The following is a 24,160-nucleotide window of genomic DNA, read 5'->3' as shown; positions in this document are numbered from 1 at the left end:
GAAGATCTGAAGATCTGATCAGTACGATTGTAAATATCAAACGTCAACTCCAGAGAATAACTATGCAGATTATCGGCCGAAACAGATTCCACGGAGTGTTACCTGCTAAAGAGCAGTGAAAATGAACACTGAATATCGGTGACACCATTGATGACGGTTATTGAAAGTATTTGTTAAATGACACATATACTGAATGAAGCATGGGTCTGGTTAGTGGTGTAGTGCTGAGTCCACTTTATTATCATACAGCTTTTGAATTAGAACCTCGTCCTTACTTTGAACATGTTAACGTTGAAGTTTCTGAACCATGGTATAAACGAGTAATCCCCATAGAAAGGTCATAGCCATGAATTCAGCTGTAAAATACAATACATTCTCATGGGATATGCAATACAAAAACACCATTTGTGTCGAAAACAAATTGTTCCATGTAACCAATTTTTCCATGTTATGAATTATTTGGTGGTTAATGGGTATTTCACACAGTTTTACACATTTGTTGAATTTTTATATGTTTTGTTAATTTTACTGTATTGGCATGAATATGGCATTCAACATTCAACAGTGCCACTTGGAATATAAATGTATGCATTGGTAGGCATGTGGGTTATTCCGAAGTATACATTTCAAAGTACTGATGTTGCGGACATACTTGGTTCAGCTTCGTAAGTGATTATTTTTGGAAATTTGTCAGCCATCCAAAGGAAGGCCTACCACCATTCAAATTCAGAATCTGTGACACTTGTTGATGATACTGTTTACTCACTTTTTTTGTCAAAGCTATAACACTCTTCAAACATTTCTATTTCACAGCAGCTCTTTATTTTTGGAATGAACCATAACCAATTATGCTATTAAAGATATTCTTCTCTAATGGTCTGTTTTCTGTATTCATCTGAATGTCTCATGGTCGCAGCTGTTGGAATCCCAGATCGTTGGTTTGTCAGCACCAGCTCATGGGGTCATCAAAGTGGTAAACATTTACTACCTGAGTCATACAACCAGTTTAATACCTTGCAGCTGGACATCCACTTTCAGTTCATGAAAGTGGTAAACATTTACTACCTGGGTCATACAACCAGTTTAATACCTTGCAGCTGGACATCCACTTTCAGTTCATGAAAGTGGTAAACATTTACTACCTGGGTCCTACAACCAGTTTAATACCTTGCAGCTGGACATCCACTTTCAGTTCATGAAAGTGGTAAACATTTACTACCTGGGTCCTACAACCAGTTTAATACCTTGCAGCTGGACATCCACTTTCAGTTCATGAAAGTGGTAAACATTTACTACCTGGGTCCTACAACCAGTTTAATACCTTGCAGCTGGACATCCACTTTCAGTTCATGAAAGTGGTAAACATTTACTACCTGGGTCATACAACCAGTTTAATACCTTGCAGCTGGACATCCACTTTCAGTTCATGAAAGTGGTAAACATTTACTACCTGGGTCCTACAACCAGTTTAATACCTTGCAGCTGGACATCCACTTTCAGTTCATGAAAGTGGTAAACATTTACTACCTGGGTCATACAACCAGTTTAATACCTTGCAGCTGGACATCCACTTTCAGTTCATGAAAGTGGTAAACATTTACTACCTGGGTCATACAACCAGTTTAATACCTTGCAGCTGGACATCCACTTTCAGTTCATGAAAGTGGTAAACATTTACTACCTGGGTCCTACAACCAGTTTAATACCTTGCAGCTGGACATCCACTTTCAGTTCATCAAAAGACGTTAAATGATGGTACTTGTTACAAGGACAAGTCGTCTCTCTCACATACACACACACACGCACACACACACACACACAGAATGGCAGTGATACAAAGGGGGAGTCTGCAGTATTGGAATATTAGTTACATGTCTGTAGTGAGATTATACAATCTAAACGTTTTTGTACACCCCTCAATGTCTGCTGGCGTGGAGCTCGATTACAAGCTAATTGGACTTGACACCACAAGACCATGTCATGATTTCTGATTCCAATATGTTATTGTGTTTATGGCATTACCCTGAAAACTGATGTGCACACTGTATGAATGTCAAGCAAGTGACGTCACTTAAAACATTAGACAGACACATGCAAGAAGTGTGTGCCGGTGTCACCTTTTCGGGAGAACTTGCCCACAGCCTACACTACTCAGCCTTCAAACGACATGATCCGACTAGGGCCCTACACCGAGTCCTGTCGTGGAATGTATGTCGACCTACACACAACATGATCCGACTAGGGCCCTACACCGAGTCCTGTCGTGGAATGTATGTCGACCTACACACAACATGATCCGACTAGGGCCCTACACCGAGTCCTGTCGTGGAATGTATGTCGACCTACACACAACATGACCCTACTGGGGCCCTACACCGAGTCCTGTCGTGGAATGTATGTCGACCTACACACAACATGATCCGACTAGGGCCCTACACCGAGTCCTGTCGTGGAATGTATGTCGACCTACACACAACATGATCCGACTAGGGCCCTACACCGAGTCCTGTCGTGGAATGTATGTCGACCTACACACAACATGATCCGACTAGGGCCCTACACCGAGTCCTGTCGTGGAATGTATGTCGACCTACACACAACATGACCCTACTGGGGCCCTACACCGAGTCCTGTCGTGGAATGTATGTCGACCTACACACAACATGACCCTACTGGGGCCCTACACCGAGTCCTGTCGTGGAATGTATGTCGACCTACACACAACATGACCCTACTGGGGCCCAACACCGAGTCCTGTCGTGGAATGTCTGTCGACCTACACACAACATGACCCTACTAGGGCCCTACCCCGAGTCCTGTCGTGGAATGGAATCTGTAAGCCTAGCCATATGACCAGACTAGGGCCCTACACCTAGTCCGATCGTAGAACATCTGTAAGCCTAGCCATATGACCAGACTAGGGCCCTACACCTAGTCCAATCGTAGAACATCTGTAAGCCTAGCCACATGACCCGACTAGGGCCCTACACCTAGTCCAATCGTAGAACATCTGTAAGCCTAGCCATATGACCAGACTAGGGCCCTATACCTAGTCCTATCGTAGAACATCTGTAAGCCTAGCCATATGACCAGACTAGGGCCCTATACCTAGTCCTTTCATAGAACATCTATAAGCCTAGCCATATGACCAGACTAGGGCCCTACACCTAGTCCAATCGTAGAACATCTGTAAGCCTAGCCACATGACCCGACTAGGGCCCTACACCGAGTCCTATGACATGGGCAAGTGACACCATGAGACAAGGTCACTGCCATGATGACACCAATGGTTATCATATCCGATACCCTGCAGAGGAAGCCATACCTATCATCTAGCATTGATGCACGATGAATTTACAACCATTTATTTATTTCACATTTTTATTTTGAATTCAGCACCCGGGATACAAAGTATGAACAATTATTGGATAAGAACTTCTTTATTTTACTGATACAGCAATGTTTCGGTATAGATCCCTATATATATTCTGTGTCATGCTCATTAATACATTATTCAGCCTTGCTTGACAACGGTATAAGGATCTATAACAAAACATCACATTACAGTAAAGTAAAGAAGTTGTTATCCATAAATTGTTCATACTTTGTCATCCGTCAACTTCTAAGAACTGCCTATGAAACAAAGCACCTGGGATACATCCTTAAATTCAACAGAAGTTGCTTTACATGAGGAGACTCTCCTATCTCGCACAGGTTAACATAGTTGGAATAACATAATTGCTCGTTTCAAGGGGTAAGTGAGTGATGTGTTTTTTTGTTTAAGGCTGTTTTATACTGTAATTTAGGTAATTTTATTAAATTATGAATTTGTATAGCACACTTTTTGAATTAATAACTTCTCAAATGCACATAGGCCATGATAGATGTTAATATGACCCCAGTTACTGGATCAGTGTACTATCAATTTTCATTCTCAACTCCCTGAGGAGTAAACAACATAAGCAGGCTGTGAAGTGCTAGAATCTGGATAGTCAACCTACCTTCTCATCCTACCGGGTACCCATTCACTGCTGGGTGAACAGATGCATAGTTCAAACAAAGTCACTTGCCTCAGGAGACACCACGTGTGGAACATGTGCCATTTATGGTTGTATCCCAAGGTGTCAGCTTCATGTACAAAACAGTGAGTGAGTGAGGGAGTTCGGTTTTACTCTGCTTTGAACAGTATTTCAGTATATCAGCTGGCTGCGAGAAGAAAGCCCAAAGTGATGCAGGTCTTGGACATTTACCACTTTGGTGAAACCAACGAGCACAGTTATGGTCCTGACAAACCATGAAACCAAGATTCGAACCCATATGTCAAACACAAGCAGGCAGGAAACTAGGCTCCAGGAGGCTAAAGGGTCTTACCATGTCTAGAACGTCTTGTATTACAGCTTCATACAAACTGAAGCCCTTGTGGTGAGGATCAGGTGTTTTCAACAGGAGACATCATACTCCTGATTTGTAAAAAAATACATCAAACAAAAGCACTAGAATGTATCATGAAGGTATTGATAAATATATACTACTCAAAACAAGTCAAAGAACACCCACAACTGGATGGCCATGACAGATAAACTACCGTCATATGAGTGAGTTGTGTTAAATGCCGCTTTTAACATTATTTCAGTTATATCAAGGAGAGTCAGCTTAATGCGGGAGGAAAGCCCAAAATGATGCAGGTCTCAGTTGTTTAACACTTCAGTGAAACCCACGAGCATGGGTATGGTGCTGACAAGCCTAGAAACATATCAGGGTGAACAGGGATTCGAACCCACAATCATAGGTTTCTTACGTGCCCAAGAGACGCAACTCTGCATAGCAAATCGCGGCGCCTTAAATGACTGGGTCACCATGCCCCTACACTCATATGAAGAAATCGGGTACTCTTTAACTTCTTCTGAGTAGCAGATATATTTATCAACACCTTCAGATAATCGAGCAACCACCAAGAGTAGACAGTGACACAGGGTAGAGACAACAAAATACTACCATTTCACTTTGATAACTTTATTCATGACTGTTTTCATTTTCAAAAACAAAGTAAACAGATAAATTCTTCCAACACATCATGAACAAACAACAATACATTCACAGTTCCCTTAATGTCCAAATGGCATAAGCAATCAGTTGTATTCACAGTTACCGTAATGGCCAAATGGCACAAGCTATCAATATGATTCACAGCTCCCTTATAGACCAAATGGCATAAGCTATCAATATGATTAACAGTTACCTTAATGTCCAAATGGCATAAGCTATTGATATGATTCACAGTTCCCTTAATGTCCAAATGCCATAAGCGATTGATACGATTCAGTTCCCAAATGGCATGAGCTATTGATACAATTCAGTTCCCTTAATGTCCAAATGGCATGAGCTATTGATACAATTCAGTTCCCTTAATGTCCAAATGGCATATGTTATCGATACAACTCGTAGCGCCCTACATCGCAAGTTGAGATGAACCACTGTACCCCAGAAGTTCAACTCAGATAGCCCTCGTCCTCCTCATCTCAGCATGGTTCAATCTGGTACTCTGCAAACCTGGTAGGTATTGCCAGGAAATAATGCGAAAACTGAGAGTGGCAATTCCGAAATTTCCGAATTGTTTGAAGAAGTAGCTTTTAACACTTAGATTCTTCACCAGAAGCGTTGCCCTGAGAAGACTTCGAAACAATGGATCACTGAAAGCCTAAACAAACTAAACACTACATGCTGCTGTTAATCTGCTACTTTACATGTTGGTCTTAGGGCTGGGACGAGTCCAAGTTTTCTACCCCGGTACCCACCCCTCTAATACCCGACCCTACCCTAGAACCCGCTATAGGTGTCAAAAGATGGGTACAAAATGTTAATAGTTTTACCGTAGCCCTGGCCAGATGTATTTAGATACCCATGTTAAACGATCTAGTCATGCATACACTGATGTTTTATCTTTAGTCAAACCCATAAAGGTCAAAAGGAATGGGTGCATAGTCAGAGAGAAATGTAAACATTAATGACTTGTAGTGTAATCATTGATTTTTAGTGATTTGTTTCATTAAACAATATATCATATGACTAACCACGGGTCCGGGTAGTCCTGTGGGTACCCAGGTCCAACTCAGTACCCACCCGACCTGGGTACCCGAGCTACCTGTCCCAGCCCTAGTCTTAGTTATTTCATCAATGTAGTGAGGCAATACATCTAGATGCAGGCTCTGAGTTACCACTCTCAATACATCCAAGATACCATACATACCAGACTTACAATACCATTAACACTGGGGGGATAACTTAGTAATCATCTTCAGTAATGCTCTCTGAAGGACAGGCTTGTCTCGAGAAAGTAAATCCTCTGGTGCTACCCACCTATGACAGCCTCATTTACCCATCCGTCAGTCTGGTGTAACTAAGGGAGAATTCAGACATGATTTGAAACCCAGTAGTAGCAGTATGTCATGTCCACAGCAGAGTGGCACCTTGCACAGGTAAGAAGGGAATGAGCCAGCAGGATCTATATCCACCACAAGCACCTGCTATGTGGATGTGCTATGTCCAGTGCAGAGTTTAACTTCTATGTTCTGTCATATCATTACTGACCCTCAGCCATGTTGAGTGTTCATGTTATCAGGAAAACTGCCACAGGCAGACCTATACTTGCAAGACCAGAACAGAATATGTGCATGTGGGTCTGTCCGTCTTAAGGTCAGAACAGAACATCTGCATAAGTTGATCTAATTTTCGGCAAGACCAGAACAACATTTGCATGTGAAAGTCCATCATTGCCAAGGTCAGACCAGAACATCTGCATGTGGTTCTGTCCTAGATAAGATCAGACCAGAACATCTGCATGTGGCTCTTTCCTAGATAAGATCAGACCGGAACATGTGGCTCTGTCATAGATAAGATCAGACCAGAACATGTGGCTCTGTCATCGATAAGATTGGACCAGTACATGTGCATGTGGCTCTGTCCTTGATAAGATCAGACCAGAACATGTGGCTCTGTCCTCGATAAGATCAGACCAGAACATGTGGCTCGGTCCTCGATAAGACCAGACCAGAACATGTGGCTCTGTCCTCGATAAGACCAGACCAGAACATGTGGCTCTGTCCTCGATAAGACCAGACCAGAACATGTGCATGTGGCTCTGTCCAAAATATAATCTTGATAAAGAAAGTAGTACAGGTGTCTACTGGACACTTAGCTTGGACAATAGCATATATGATAACTATAGGCTATGGGTACTAATTCTAGCCTAGAATTCCCACTGGGTCTTCTATATCATGGAGACATACATGTAATTGCTGAGCTTTCCTCTTAGCATAGGTCCCCAGTGACCTAGACAAGACTTGGCTGATAATGTGTCATGGTACCTGAAGATGCAGTGCATAACTCAGTGGTTGCCTGCCCAGACTTGAATATTTATACGTTGTCATGATGTAGCTGGAATATTGTTGACTACAACAAACAGCAGCGGGGGGGGCTGCATTGAACTCACATATAAATTATGGTTCGGATATGTGGACAATTTGCTTTGAATGAAGTTAATCTACAAACCTAATGTGAGATGAGCCATCAGTTGAGGTAGGTGGACCATACAGTCAGGTGACACCATCCCCATGGATGTGAATGGGTTGCAACCTTTGCATAAAGTCCATTCAGTCCTCAATCAATTTAACCACAAACACAATGTGAGGTGGAAAATAACACAGATTGAGATTGAAATTAAAACTCTAATGTAAAATGACAGTCACAAGTAGCTGCCCTTTCACACAGGACGTGTCTAGCACTCTAAGATATGACAGTCACTACATATATTCTTGGGAAGGGAAGTTTGAATTAAGAGAAATCTAAACTTACGAAAATAAATAATCTGCAATTAGACAGCATGATGTAAATATATGATGCACTGTATGAACACTTTTCATAAATCACTATAGGCTTGAAAACTGTTGACATACTGAATGACTCAGGCTAAACTTAACAAATTGATTAAGCATCCATCTGCTTGTTTCATACCATCGAGTATTCAAAATCATCCACATGCATAATCCTTTTAACCAACACCATTGAAGACAGAACACTACTGTAGCTCACCTGCTTTGTACAGCTTACAATGTTAGCAGACAAAAGTCAACTAAGTCAGTGGTCAGCATTACTGTTTTCCTACCAGGTTTACAGAGGAATATATATATTTCCCAAGTCTAGAATGCATTGACATAAAAGGTTATGTCAATATTTAATAACCAGAACATGTCTTTGCAAAACTGTTCCATCATTGGTTGGAACAAGCCTAATTTCTAAGGAGTTGCTTTGACCGCATCAGGTGAGCTAACAGTACATCCGATGTTTCTTAAATTCTAAATAAACACCCCATTCCTTATCATGGATGAGATAATATTTTGCATATTTACCATGCTGAGAGTAGGGAAGAGGGAGGGAGGCGTGGCTGAGAGCTGAGTGATGTATTCATTAATAGCTTCAAATAGTGTGCCATGGCACTGTAGCTCCACTGCAGTCAACAAAGACGGCCACATAACGAGGTTGCTGTCAGTGTTCATATTCAAGTGTTTCTGCATACATAGAGAGAAAAAGGCCAAACAAACTGAATAAATAACAAATTTTGAAAATACTGTCAAATATGAGTTATGGCCATTTTTATAGTTTTTCAACATGGTGGTTGTATTGAAAATCTTAATCGAACCTCTTGCACAAATGTGGTGTCATCATTGGTTGTAACAAACATGGGAAGTTGCAACTTCATTGGTTGAATGGTTTGAGGAGAGGAGGTTTACAGTGTGCAGAAACAAATTTTGAGTGCACTTTGGCGCATGATCAAGGAGCAAAGGTCATGTCAAGGTCAAATTTCAAAATATCGCGAAGAACGGAACATTCATGTTGAGCGCCACTTTTAACTACACATCTACCATAAGTTGCAGCTTCACTGTCTCGCATGTTTTCTGAGGTGACGTTTACGAAGGAGAAGTTTATGACGGACAACTGACAACAGGCAAACAGGCCATGTCATAAGCTCACTAAACATTCAGTCAGGTGAGCTAAAATGTGTTGAAAGGCTCACCTGATACTATGTGGCACAGTATTCACAAACTGGCCTCTCCCCCCATCCAATGAAAAGCATCTTGGGCTGCAATACAGAGCACAGTGCGTGCAACCATTTTCCTACATTACCTATTCATCAGAGTGACTATTGTTGAACTTTTGACTACGTAGTCTTTCCCGTAGTCTCTAATGTTTCGATAACTCCATTCCCAGGCGATGACATGAGTCCCGTCTCCGTCCACACAATTTCTCATACTCACACACAAATAATGCAACATTTAGGGACAGTGATAAACAAGCTGGGCAGCTCTTGACCTTGACCTTGCTACACAATAATGATATCCTGACAGTTGTAACAAAGATGCAGGCACGCTCTACAGCCAGGTGAGCTGAGGGGGGCCAGGATATATCACAAGTATGCTGCACACAGCAACATACATTCACAACCAAGTACTGTATCCTGCAAAATATGCCATGCTACTCTTCTGCCAAGAGTGCTCTCCCCTTAACTGGTAATCTCCCATTAGCTGATGTGACACTGCGTCCTTCAGTGGCTGGGCGGATAATGATCAGTGTAACAATGAATAGAAATATAAGCTCTCTTCTTAAGTACAGCATGAAAGCATGAGATCACCCCTTGGAAAAATATTGGTTGAAAATAAGTTGAAACACTTTGCTTATAGACAAATTGATCTTAACAAAAATCTGCAAACATTTATCTTGTGCCCTCATAGGTCGAACAAATATCTTCAGTTATTGCAAAAGTTATGGAACTTTCATGTCATGATTTTCCTGAAATGCTTAACGTCATATCGCAGACTGATATTCCAAATAGAAGTGAGGCCTCACCACGAGCAGTCCCCGTCACCCTGGAATGTGAAAGTGTGATGTCCTGCCACTTGTGACAGAAACACTACTGTCCCTATGCAGGCCTGTACACCGACAGTGAACACAAGATGAACAAGCTCAGGAAGTCATAATAATGTCACAGACATAGAAGCACAATTATTCAATCACTCTAAAGTTTGCTACATCCTATCTCAGTCTTCCTCTTGTGATGATGACGACCTCTTTCAAATGACTAATTTAATCATGAATGTCTAAAGTTTATCAAACAACATTATTATTCTCCAAACACTGGTTAAAAAATCTATCTTAATTTTACTCCAATCAATCACCAGACAATGTCTCAGTCTTATATATGCCATCAGACCGAAGCCAGACAGTGTCACGGGATTGAACAACGAGCCCATCTTTGCAACCGACTTCCCCCATTGACACATGGCCATGCACGTAATGCATGTTTGCGGTACATTAAAGCACATATTGGTGTAATGCATTGAGGCTTAAAAAATGGCGATTTCAACAAAATGGCAGACTGATGTGGGTGGATGTCTTCCTCATAATTGCACAAACCTTAAAAACTTGTGGCAAAAACATACATTGTGATAGGACACAGGAAGTACAAACCGTCGGACAACACTGTCAGCACTCTCTGACGGGGGCAGTATAAGGGTTTAACAACAATGTCAGTGCTCTCTGACGGGGGCAGTACGTAAGGTTTGACAACAATGTTGGCATTACCTAATGGAGATTGAAGAAAAAATTGACAAGCGTAAGGACATTCAGTATCACCACACTCAAGAAGAGATCTGTTGCACAGTAAATAGTCCATTCACAACTGTGCTTAGTTTCAGGGTTAACGTGAACGTGTAGTCGGTGTCCTGGAACTCTGCCACCCTCTGCTTGTAAGGCAGGTTCCTGTGTGTATGGATCAGTATTCTACCATATTTGTGTTTCTATTACTACAAAATATAATGGCCAAGTAATTAGTTGTTAGGAAATCAACACTTTCGTGCACACATAATTACAACTGCAGAATTCTTGAGATACTATCCCTATCCACTTGTAACAGGGGCACTATGGAAGCCTTGGTCAGCAACATCGCACTAATCAGTTATCAGCTGGACAGCTATAAACATGAAAAGAAAAATCTATTTTTCAGAAACTTGAACACTAAGTAGGTCATCTTCTAGTGTTTATAGGCTCCAGGATGTACGAGACCCTGAAGAACATCACTGTCAACACGCGACAACGAAGGGATGCACGACTCCACCGAAAGCAGAACTGTGACAAAAGCAAAAGTGAAAGCGCCTGGAATGATTCAACATTATCGATCGGACAGTCTGTTTCATCGCACGATGAAGGCACTTCGTCCTGGAATACCTTGGTCTATTCCTCCTGAAGTCAATAACTCCACACTAGTGCATCTTTAGTCCATTTTGATGGCTTCAACACAAAGCGAATCCCCGCTACGGGGGCATCAACAGAGGTCACTTGGAAAAGCAGAAAGTCAGATTGTGAGATACCTGTCCACATTCCTGTCTCACCACTCTCTACCTCATAAATAGTCATATCCTATCACAGTGGTCACCTGACTTGAATCCACTAATCACAGTTGAGATAAACTGACCAATGGCATACAGTCAGTGTAGGCAGATAGCCAATCACATGCACACAGCAGACACCCAAACTGGCTTTTTCTGCTCTGATGCAATCACAGTCTTGATGTGCATACACATTTCAGCCAGGTTGCCTCCTTGGATTGTGGCTGAAAGGGAATAATATCAGGATATTACACAAAAAGTAATAGAATCTGTACTTCACTAAGATGGTGTTATCCCAAATATAGCATTTGTTACATTTCACCCTTTTCTAAATGGCACTGTGTGTTCATAGCTTTCGGCCATGGGAGCCATGCCAGTTTACACTTGTCAAAGTATGTGATCTAGACTATCAGGTGTTGGACTTTCGTTTTTGTGGAAGCCTTGGTGGCTGAGTGGCTTAGATCACTGACTTTGTGGGCTGGAGACTAGGTGCATCACTCTGGCAGAGTGGGTTCGAATCCTGGATGGGACTCAGTACTAGAATCTGTACTTTACAAAGAAAGTGTTATCCCAAATATAACATTTGTTACATTTGACCACTTTCTAAATGGCATTGTGTGTTCATTATACAATACATTGGCTCAGGAAATGCCACATTCAGCAATATTCCAGCTACATGACAGTGGCCTGTAAATAATGGAGTCCAGACCAAACAACTGGGTGATTGATATTATGAGCAACGATCCACGCCATCAGGGTACGCTGACACACAAACCAATTTAGCAGTCTGGCCACAGGAGTCAATAAGTCACATGACACAACAAGCATAGGTTGTACAGGCGAAGCTAACCCGGAATTCCACAAGGGTCAAGACAAGTGTGTAATAAAGGGACTATCACAGATTATCAGCCATATGAATTTTGAAATATCTTTTTTCAGAAACAAAAATCATGCCTTCTCCCTTTTGGGGGAATGTCAAAGAAAAGATTATTAGCATAAATGCGTATCTGAGCTTATGAAAAGTACTATCTGATACGTGACCTCATTTCCATAATTATCAGATCGTGATACCAAATGTAACTAAGATGTTTATCGCATTGAAAGCACCATCCATCATATGATAACAAAACATTTATACAAAGCACCTGTGAGTGAGTGAGTATGGGTCTTGGGCGTGACAAGCGACTGTGCAGTATTTTCAGAAAACAATTTTATTATGAAATTTGCAGACAGCAGATCGATTGTCATATTGAAATTCAAATTTGACCTCAGTCCATTGAAGAGATTCCCGAGGAACTATGCAAAATGTTTACGGAAAACAACGGGTGACCTTGACCTTGATAAAGTACAGTTAACTACAGTTATAACTAAAAAGGACCACTAATTTCAGTTTGTTATAAATGTTCCTAGTTATAAGCAATCATATAGCATGTACGCAGCAAATGGCTGAGAAAAAAAAGGTTTGTTATATCCGTCAGTTGGTTATAATAAACGTAGTTTACTGTACAACATCAGGACGAGAACAGGCTATCAAGGCTTACGTCAAATCTTCGTGCATGTAACATTTGGATTAAATGACCTTCATCTTGACAGGTGTTCAGTACGCTCAAAAACCTGTCTTACCTGAAAATAAATTGTGGTGTTCTTGCTCAATCTTCAGGTGCTGCTCATATATATCTTTGGATGCTTTGTTGGACAACTTCTCTGGCAGAAACTGGACATCTCGTATTTCCCTGTAAGGATTGTGGGTAATTTAATCAAATGAGTGAATCATGCTTAGTTTCAAGAGAGAGAACAGACCATGTGATGAAAGCCATTTCTACAGCTTCAGTGAATCTTATGAACAAAGGTAAAAGGTCATCTCTAGTGGTGAATCTGGACTTGAACCCATGGCCACGAGACCCTGGCACGGCGTGCTGTATTGAGACCACCAGAACACCCTCCTCACTTGGCAATCCATGAAGAAAGTAGCATTTCTGATTAACTGCAATGTTTATATACCTACCTGACGCTACATAGTGCTATAGGTATAGCGTTAGGTAAGGTAAAACATATATAGTCCCCACATATTGAAATATCAAAATACATCATAATAGGCCATTTATATTGCACATATTTCCACACTACTCAGGAGTATGCTCAAAGCGCTATTATTACCCCTGTCACAGGATCCGTGAGCACTCAGCACTCATTCCATGCTCCCTGGGGAGTATACAACTCAAGCTGGCTGTTAGGCGGTAGAATGGTAACAACCACCATCTCATCCTACCGGGTACCCATTCACTGCTGGGTGAACAGAGGCACATTTCAAACAAAGTCACTTGCCCAAGGGACACCACATGTGTTACATGTGCTTCACTGTGGGGCAGGACGGAAGCTCCAGATATTCTCAGAAGCCAAGCTGCCAAAGCGGTCTCCCATTCAAGGACTCCCCGTGAGTGACAGTGCTTAACTTTACTTGATTTGTGATCTGTGGGGTGAGCACAGGACCGCATGGCTTCACCTTGAGTTACTACAACGACCCCTATCATGCGGACATGCTGTACTTTACCTGATTTGTTTCCAGTTTTTATGCCTGACGAAAATAACAATGGGGTATATTTTGAGATGGTGCAGTCTTTCCACAGCAGCCGGACTGACTTTCAGTAAACAGTGGACTCTCTGTCAACAAAACAAGTAAACAAACATATACATTAAACAGTGGTCTAAGATTTAAGAAAATAAAAGAATTTGTTCTCAGGAAATGTTTTTTGAAAATACAGTGCATGCAGTCATTGGTTTTTTTTGGAGGGGGGTGGGGGGCAAAATGTTATGTAACCATATAAACAGTTGTGTACCCAAATAAACAGTTATGTACAATCAACCTGGGAAAGGGCCTCCCTCCATAACTGTATTCTTTGATGAGTAAAATACTGGAGTTTAGTATTTGACTACCGTTGGACTTGGAATATTTAAGGATTTTTTTGTTTTTAAAAAAAAATAGAAACATAAACAAAAACTGCGGCAACTTTATGATGATGCAGGGGTGCCTGAGAACCAAGACTATTATTTCTTTTAGTCTAAGCAAAACATTTGTATACCTCAAACATAATTTCACCTTACTGATAAATTTGAGACCTTAATCCATGCTGTTGTTTCATATTGTTATATCATTAAAGTCATACAAATTCGCATATTTTAACTTGTTTTTAGGACTGTTGAGGCATACAGGGTCATCTATCAATGCTGACCTTGAAACACAACACATACTGACCTTATCACAGATTTCTTCTATAGTTGTGACACGGACACATTCAAAGTGGTCGTCACGCCGCCAGTAGTCGATCACCACGCCTTTCGACATATTCTGATTCAACTGGTTTTGTGTGTAGCCACCCGCTGTAATGACAAAAACAATCTCTTATTCGCTGTCCACATAACAACACCGAGTGGCAGTGATGCAAAGTTGGTTTAATGTTGCTTTGACCAGCATTTCAGTTATATCACAGTGTGTCGGCTTGATGTTGGAGTACACCGCCCCAAGATATCCAGGTCTTAGATATTTACACGTGAAGATTCGGGGTAGAATAGGTCTTCAGAAACCCATGTTTGTCGTAATAGACGACTATACTTGTCCTACTAAAGGGATCGGGTGGTCAGACTCGCTGACTTGGTTGATGCATGTCATTGTATCCCAATTGCGTGGATCGATGCTTATGATGTCATCACTGGATTGTCTGGTCCAGACTCAATTATTTACAGACAGCTGTCATATAGCTGGAATATTCCTGAGTGCGGCGTAAACAAAGAAAGGAGAAAGAAAGATATGTACTACACTTTGCAACCAACGAGCATAGGTATGATGCTGACAAACAAAGAATTATTATCGTGGTTAATTTGATTTCAAACACAAGATCACAAAATCCTGGCATGCCTAAGGGACACAACTCTGCAAAGTCACTTCCAACCCCCTTTACACAACAGGTTTGTTTCAAACACCACACTCAGCAATAATCCAGCTACGTGATGGTGGCCTGTCTTTATTCAAATCTGGACCAGACAATCCAGTGATATTACAACGATCCACATCATCAGGATTCAGTATCCATCAGGATACAATCAACACCAAATCACAGAGTCTGACCACCCGATCCAATAAGTTGCCTTGAATGACCAACACAAGCCCACAGCGACTTTATACACAAGAAAATACTGAGACAACATGAAAGGTTCTATACATAGATGGCTTGCACCGATTCTATATTTAGAGTGCTTGCATGGATACTATATTTACAGTTCTTGCACCAAATCTATATTTACAGGGCTTGCATAGATACTATATTTACAGGGCTTGCACAGATCCTATATTTACAGGGTTTGCACGGATTCTATATTTATAGTTCGTGCACTGATTCTATATTTACAGGGCTTGCACGGATTCTATATTTACAGTTCGTGCACCGATTCTATATTTACAGGGCTTGCACAGATTCTATATTTACAGGGCTTGCACGGATTCTATATTTACAGGGCTTGCACGGATTCTGTATTTACAGTTCGTGCACTGATTCTATATTTACAGATTCTATATTTACAGGGCTTGCACGGATTCTATATTTACAAGGCTTGCACGGATTCTATATTTACAGGGCTTGCACTGGTAGCATAACTATTACAAGTACTGAAAGAGCATCAGCTGTTCTATATTTACAGGGCTTGCACTGGTAGCATAACTATTACAAGTACTGAAAGAGCATCAACGGTTCTAATATTTACAGGGCTTGCACTGGTGGCATAACTATTACAAGTACTGAAAGAGCATCAGCTGTTCTATATTTACAGGGCTTGCACTGGTGGCATAACTATTACAAGTACTGAAAGAGCATCAGCTGTTCTATATTTACAGGGCTTGCACTGGTAGCATAACTATTACAAGTACTGAAAGAGCATCAACGGTTCTATATTTACAGGGCTTGCACTGGTGGCATAACTATTACAAGTACTGAAAGAGCATCAACGGTTCTATATTTACAGGGCTTGCACTGGTGGCATAACTATTACAAGTACTGAAAGAGCATCAACGGTTCTATATTTACAGGGCTTGCACTGGTGGTACTTGTCGGGAGACTCCGACTCCAGTTTGCGGATCAGAGGTTCGGCCAGTGGCGCCAGCAGGACAACAGGTCGCGTCTTCTTGCCTGGAACACAAAGTCAAGGTCAGCCAATGGATGAGACACATTTGGACATTGGGCAATACCAACAGCTAGATCTGTTTGTTTGTTGTTAAACACCGCACTCAGCGTAATTTCAGCTAATTGACAGCGATCTGTAAATAATTGGGTCTGGACTAGACAATCCAGATATTGATATCATGAGCATCGATCAACATGATCGGGATACCATGACCTTACTTGGTTCCGTACAAGAAGATCTTGAAGTAGTATGAAGCGCTTGCGGCCACATATATTTACATGGGTATAATTTCGAATGTTAACGACATTCTGTATGTGCTGTGCCGAATTCTGTGCCCTATTCTGTGGTGCTGTGCCACATTCTGTACATGCTGTGCCACATTCTGTATGTGCTGTGCCAAATTCTGTATGTGCTGTGCCACATTCTGTACGTGCTGTGCCAGATTCTGCATGTGCTGTTCCACATTCTGTATGTGCTGTGCCACATTCTGCACGTGCTGTGCCACATTCTGTACGTGCTGTGCCACATTCTGCATGTGCTGTGCCACATTCTGTACATGCTGTGCCACATTCTGCATGTGTTGTGCCACATTCCGTACGTGCTGTGCCACATTCAGTACGTGCTGTGCCACATTCTGCACGTGATGTGCCACATTCTGTACGTGCTGTGTCACATTCTGTATGTGCTGTGCCACATTCTGTATGTGCTGTGCCACATTCAGTACATGCTGTGCCACATCATGTATGTGCTGCGCCAGGTGCTGTTCCACATTCTGCATGTGCTGTGCCACATTCTGTGCCACATTCTGTACGTGCTGTGCCACATTCTGTACGTGCTGTGCCACATTCTGTACGTGCTGTGCCACATTCTGTATGTTCTGTGGCACATTCTGCACGTGCTGTGCTACATTCTGTATGTGCTGTGCCACATTCTGTGCATGCTGTGCCACATTCTGTACGTGCTGTGCCACATTCTGTACATGCTGTGCCACATTGTTGTTATTTATGCCGCAGCCAGCAATATTCCAGCTATATCAATGCGGCCTGCACATGATTGATGGGGCAGACAAGCCAGTGGATGATACCACGAGCAAGGTGTTTGCAAGAGAAGATGGCTGCCAATACTCACACTCAATTCTCTCCATGATTGTGTAGCCATAGATGGAATCTGTCAATAGAACAAATATCGTGTAATGTTTCTGAACAAGCTATCCTCAAGCAAGGAACTGTCATTAACAATGAAAGCTGTCAGTTACTGTAGGTGAGAGTCGATGTTTCAAATCAAACTGCTGATCAATTATTTTACCAAAAGGGTACATAGCTTGAAGTCATAGAAACTAAATACCACCCATCTACAAACATCTAGCAAAAAATACATTCCACCAGGCAAGTTTGAATACCACTAGACAAATATGATCATTGTGAGAATTGGTATGAGCACCAATTGAAACTGTTGAATCTCTGTTATCATGCATAGATGTTATTTACAGGTTGTCTTACTGTCTTATGAAAAGTTTGGTTGACAGTGTTTGTCTCTCTCAGTGTTTACAGTCGGCAGTCGTCACAAGTCTATTTATCCACTCTTTGTTTCAGCTTGAAAATTAACCAGTAAGTAAGATTGTTTTCATGTTAGTTTGTGGTCAGTATTCACTGCCCTCGTCACCTGGTCCCTATGTACCTCCCTTGTCACCTGGTCCCTATGTACCTCCCTTGTCACCTGGTCCCTATGTTCCTACCTCATCACCTGGTCCCTATGTCCTGCCCTCGTCACCTGGTCCCTATGTCCCTCCCTCGTCACCTGGTCCCTATGTCCCTCCCTCGTCACCTGGTCCCTATGTCCCTCCCTCGTCACCTGGTCCCTATGTCCCTCCCTCGTCACCTGGTCCCTATGTCCCTCCCTTGTCACCTGGTCCCTATGTACCTCCCTTGTCACCTGGTCCCTATGTACCTCCCTTGTCACCTGGTCCCTGTGTACCTCCCTTGTCACCTGGTCCCTATGTACCTCCCTCGTCACCTGGTCCCTATGTCCCTCCCTCGTCACCTGGTCCCTATGTACCTCCCTTGTCACCTGGTCCCTATGTACCTCCCTTGTCACCTGGTCCCTATGTCCTGCCCTCGTCACCTGGTCCCTATGTACCTCCCTTGTCACCTGGTCCCTATGTACCTCCCTCGTCACCTGGTCCCTATGTCCCTCCCTCGTCACCTGGTCCCTATGTACCTCCCTTGTCACCTGGTCCCTATGTCCCTACCTCGTCACCTGGTCCCTATGTCCTGCCCTCGTCACCTGGTCCCTATGTCCTGCCCTCGTCACCTGGTCCCTATGTCCCTCCCTCGTCACTAGGTCCCTATGTCCTGCCCTCGTCACCTGGTCCCTATGTCCCTCCCTCGTCACTAGGTCCCTATGTCCTGCCCTCATCACCTGGTCCCTCTGTCCTGCCCTCGTCACATGGCCCCTATGTCCTGCCCTTGTCACCTGGTCCCTATGTCCTGGCCTCGTCACCTGGTCCCTATGTCCTGCCCTCGTCACCTGGTCTCTATGTCCCTCCCTCGTCACCTGGTCCCTATGTCCCTCCCTCGTCACATGGTCCCTATGTCCTGCCCTCGTCACTAGGTCCCTATGTCCCGCCCTCGACACCTCGTCCCTTGACACTTGTCAAAGGGCCAGGAGAAACACACATGACATCCAGGACTCCATTCTGTATGTCAGGTTGGACAGTGTACTGATGGTACACTGGGGTGCTATAAGTTATATATCCTTGGCCTCACCATCAAGCAGTGGAACGGAATCACTGTTGAGAGAAGCATCGGAGAAGGAACTCAACTCGCGACTCTCCTTCGAGTTGTTTCGCTGGTGTCGTTTCTTGCGGAAGAAGCTTCTTCTGTATGTGCCTGAGCCTCGGCGTGAGCCCTTGAGGTCGTCTGACTCATGGAGACTGACGCTCTCCGACAGACTGCGACGGAGCACCATGTCATCCTCCAGTCTGCAGATAGAGATAGACGTCATGTGTATACAGTGAGTGAGTATGGTGTTACGTGACTTTTTGAAATATTCCAGCAATATCACGGGGGTGGGTGGGGGGGTGACACCTGAAATAGGATTTACACATTGTACCCATGTGGGGCATCGAACTCGGGTCATGTGAGTGACGAGCGAACACCTGGCTCCCACACTGCCCCTCGTGTATATACAGGCCCGTATGATGCACACTGTATCGATAGTATCACATCACAGCGGTACTGTCTTAATTAGCCTCACAACAGACACAGGTACTCAGAGCATTTAGCTTTTGGTCACAATAAGTAATTTATTAGATTTTCATCAAAATTTTATTTTGAAAATGTTTGGTAGGATAATATGATTTCATGAAACAGAAGTAGCTTTTTTGTATCATTATCTGAGCTTTTACTGGTATTGTCTTACAAAATGGACACTTAACACAAAGAATTATTTTAGTTTGAAAAGGAGACATCTTTAATCATATCAACTCTGAAATATTGTACTGTATAAAGCATAACAACCTATACTGTAGCGGTAGAAAATGGCACTAGTCCTGTAGGCTTTGCCAAACTGCACAATAGTAAAGGTATCATAAGAACCAGTAGAAATTTGCCATTTTTAAGGGTTTTGCTATATGTTATCCTCATAAGTACTAGTAGACATTTTTCACTGTACTGTCTTGTTTCACCTCATACTATAATGACACTACCTGGTCTTACATATAGCAATGTCATATAGTGCCTGAACCATCTGCTGGGCTTATGCCTGGTACCACTGTAGTTAGTGAGTGAGTGAGTTGGGTTTAATGCCACTTTGAACAGTATTCCAGTTATTCAAGTCTCAGGTTTCAGTCATTGACCATGTTGGTGAAACCCATGAAATCATAGGAAGAACAAGGATCATAGGTCTCCGGTGCACCCAAGGGACAACTCTACACAGCAAAGTGCTGAGCCTCACACGACTGGGCCACTCATGCCCCTGGTACCACTGGTGTGAGTGAGTGAGTGAGTGAGTGAGTGAGTGAGTGAGTGAGTTGGGTTTAACGCCCCTGGTACCACTGGTGTGAGTGAGTGAGTGAGTGAGTTGGGTTTTAACGTCCCTGGTACCACTGGTGTGAGTGAGTGAGTGAGTGAGTGAGCTGGGTTTAACGCCCCTGGTACCACTGCAAGCCTACCTCATTCTGCTTGGAATGGTGCCTCCCTTAAGCTTCTTGCCATCATCATTGACAAGCCAGGCAAACCACAGTCCCATCCCTCCCCCATGCAAGGTGTTCTCCACTAGCATGATGTCATCTCTGCGAAAAGCTAGTTCGGTCTCACTCTCTGCGGCTCGCTCAAAGTTTGCCCGGATGTAGACTGAATCTCCTGGCAAGTTCTGGACCTTGTTGTATTCTGCAAGGAAAGGTTACAATCATGACAACAATGGGCTCATACGCACATTCTACAACTAGAGGTGTTAACAAGTTATAATCCTAGCAACAGACATACAGTGAAGTGAAATGGGGTTAACGTCGCGTCCAAGAGTATTACACTTATATAGCGACGTGCATGCACATGTGTGTGTATGTGGCTGTTTGTACTTGTCCGGACTGATGCCGATTTTATAGTGCCAGCCCACTGAGATACCATGCTGCAGTTTATACTGACTGAGCCAAACAGTTATTTTAAGGTCCTTAATCCGAGCACCAGGCAGAGTAACAACAAGTATCATATTTCAACGTCTTTTTGTACGATGCCGCCTGGGGATGGAACCCTGGACCTTCTGCTCTGCGGGCGGATGCTCTACCACCAGACTATGGCGATAGTCAACAACATACAACCAATACCAACACATCCACAGTGTTTAACATTAAGGGAGTTATTTGGTCAAGTTTGCTTCTATAGTATCTTAAAGAAAGAACATTTTGGTTGTGACAAGGCCCACTTGACTTCCAACGCATATTTTAGAACACAACATCCAGGAACATCTGAACATACCGTCAGGACCAGTCATTAATCTTTAGGCCAAAGATTTGATCTTAATGTGTATACATACAATAAGGTTTCCCATAAAAGGTGACTGTGCTTGTCGTAAAAGGCGACTAACGGGATAGGGTGGTCAGGCTCGCTGACTTGGTTGATTCAAGTCATTGATCCCAATTGCGTGGATCAATGTTCATGATGTCAATCACTGGATTGTCTGGTCCAGACTTGACTATTTACAGACCGCCGTCATATGGCCGGAATATTGCTGAGTGCGGCGTTAAACAGCAAACCAACAATAAAGTTTCATGGGCTCACCCTCCACCAGAAGCTGAATGTCTTTAAAACCATGCAAATTTTCATATCACAGCATACTTTTTGTTTCAACCCTCTCCAATATAATATGCAAGTAATAATATGCAAGTTTTGAACATGTTCTGTGTATTCTAGAAAATCGCCTACTTCTCCCTGGAGAAGGCAACTTTCAGGGTGGATCGGACATATGGAAATAGAAAATTCATAGTCTGGATGAATACGATCTGGTATCATGAATGAGATATAGTAAACTTGTTCACTTGTGCAGTGTTAGAAATTGGCACTAGACCTGCCCAATAGTTATGGTATCCTAAGGACTAGTAGAAATTTGCCCTTTTAAGGGGTTTTGCTATATGTTATCATTATAAGAACTAGTGGGCTAGTGTTAGTTTCTATCGCTGTTGTAGCTGACCCCACTATAAAAAACAACGCGCTATCTAGATGAGAAGGTGCCATGGGTATTCTACATCTACATGTGTTACTAGGACATCAAAATTGGTTCCTCTGATCTAACTTGCTGCAAACAGAAAACATCCAACCTACTTCAGAACTCTCATCAATGAAACCATGCATCTCAAAGCAGAACAACACAGCTGTCAGGTGGGCCTGACCATGCACAGCAATGTACAACAATGTGTACAACACAATAGTCAGGTGGGCCTGACCACACACAGCAATGTACAACAATGTGTACAACACAGTAGTCAGGTGGGCCTGACCACACACAGCAATGTACAACAATGTGTACAACACAGTAGTCAGGTGGGCCTGACCACACACAGCAATGTACAACAATGTGTACAACACAGTAGTCAGGTGGGCCTGACCACACACAGCAATGTACAACAATGTGTACAACACAGTAGTCAGGTGGGCCTGACCACACACAGCAATGTACAACAATGTGTACAACACAGTAGTCAGGTGGGCCTGACCACACACAGCAATGTACAACAATGTGTACAACACAGTAGTCAGGTGGGCCTGACCACACACAGCAATGTACAACAATGTGTACAACACAGTAGTCAGGTGGGCCTGACCACACACAGCAATGTACAACAATGTGTACAACACAGTAGTCAGGTGGGCCTGACCACACACAGCAATGTACAACAATGTGTACAACACAGTAGTCAGGTGGGCCTGACCACACACAGCAATGTACAACAATGTGTACAACACAATAGTCAGGTGGGCCTGACCACACACAGCAATGTACAACAATGTGTACAACACAGTAGTCAGGTGGGCCTGACCACACACAGCAATGTACAACAATGTGTACAACACAGTAGTCACTGTACACTGCATGCAGCAAGGGCTGGGGACACTCACAGCAGAATACAACACAATGTGAAATAGAGAAAGGGCTGGAAAGGGGTGTTCAGTAAGGCCTGCAGGGGGGTCAGGAGGCCTGCAAAAAGGGGGGGGGGGGGGGTCAGGAGGCCTGCAGGGGGGTCAGGAGGCCTGAAGGGAGTGTCCAGTTAGGTCTGCAGGGAATGTTCAGTTACGCCTGCAGGGGAGGTCAGTAATCCAGCAGGGGGGGGGGGGGGGGGGTCCAGTTAGGCCTGCAAAGGGTGTTCAGTTAGGCCTGCAGGGGGTGTCCAGTTAGGCTGCAAAGGGTGTTTAGTAAGGCCTGCAGGTGGTGTTCAGTTAGGCCTGCAGGGGGGTCAGGAAGCCTGCAGGGGGGGGGCAGTAAGGCCTGCAGGGAGTGTCCAGTTAGGTCTGCAGGGGGTGTTCAGTTACGCCTGCAGGGGAGGTAAGTAATCCTGCAGGGGGGGGGTCCAGTTAGGCCTGCAAAGGGTGTTCAGTTAGGCCTGAAGGGGGTGTCCAGTTAGGCTGCAAAGGGTGTTCAGTAAGGTCTGCAGGTGGTGTTCAGTTAGGCCTGCAGGGAGGGGGGGGGGGGGGGGGGGGGGGGGGGTTGTTGTCAGTAGGCCTGCAGTGGGTGTCCAGTAAGTCATGCAGTTCTTTTCAATTAAGACCTGCAGTGGGTGATTAGCAAGTCCTGGAGAGGGTGTTCAGTAAGTCCTGGAGAGGGTGTTCAATAAGTCCTGCAGGGGTGTTCAATAAGGCTTGCTGGGGTGTTCAATAAGGTCTGCTGGGGGTGTTTAGCAAGTCCTGGAGAGGGTGTTCAGTAAGGCCTGGAGAGGGTGTTCAATAAGTCCTGCAGGGGTGTTCAATAAGGCTTGCTGGGGGTGTTGAGCAAGTCCTGGAGAGGGTATCAGTAAGGCCTGGAGAGGGTGTTCAGTAAGGCCTGGAGAGGGTGTTCAGTAA

At 43.4% G+C, this 24,160-nt stretch overlaps 1 protein-coding gene across 1 annotated transcript in view; it reads right to left on the bottom strand.

The window, feature by feature from the left end:
* Positions 1 to 5,008: 5,008 nt before the first annotated feature.
* LOC139469420 (disks large homolog 5-like) overlaps positions 5,009 to 24,160 on the bottom strand; it is a 63,382-nt gene continuing 44,230 nt past the window's right edge. The window contains 8 exon segments of the mRNA XM_071251584.1: positions 5,009 to 11,662; positions 13,062 to 13,171; positions 13,990 to 14,099; positions 14,692 to 14,816; positions 16,514 to 16,615; positions 17,739 to 17,777; positions 19,376 to 19,590; positions 20,782 to 20,998. Of these exon segments, the coding sequence (XP_071107685.1) occupies positions 11,559 to 11,662; positions 13,062 to 13,171; positions 13,990 to 14,099; positions 14,692 to 14,816; positions 16,514 to 16,615; positions 17,739 to 17,777; positions 19,376 to 19,590; positions 20,782 to 20,998 (1,022 nt within the window). The 3' untranslated portion in view covers positions 5,009 to 11,558.

This window comes from Haliotis cracherodii, unplaced genomic scaffold (genome assembly GCF_022045235.1).
Source record: "Haliotis cracherodii isolate W230 unplaced genomic scaffold, xgHalCrac1.p SCAF_2, whole genome shotgun sequence".
Classification (NCBI taxonomy): Eukaryota; Metazoa; Mollusca; class Gastropoda; order Lepetellida; family Haliotidae; genus Haliotis; species Haliotis cracherodii.
The sequence above is the reverse complement of the archived record's forward strand: the minus strand, read 5'-3'. Positions and strand labels throughout refer to the sequence as shown.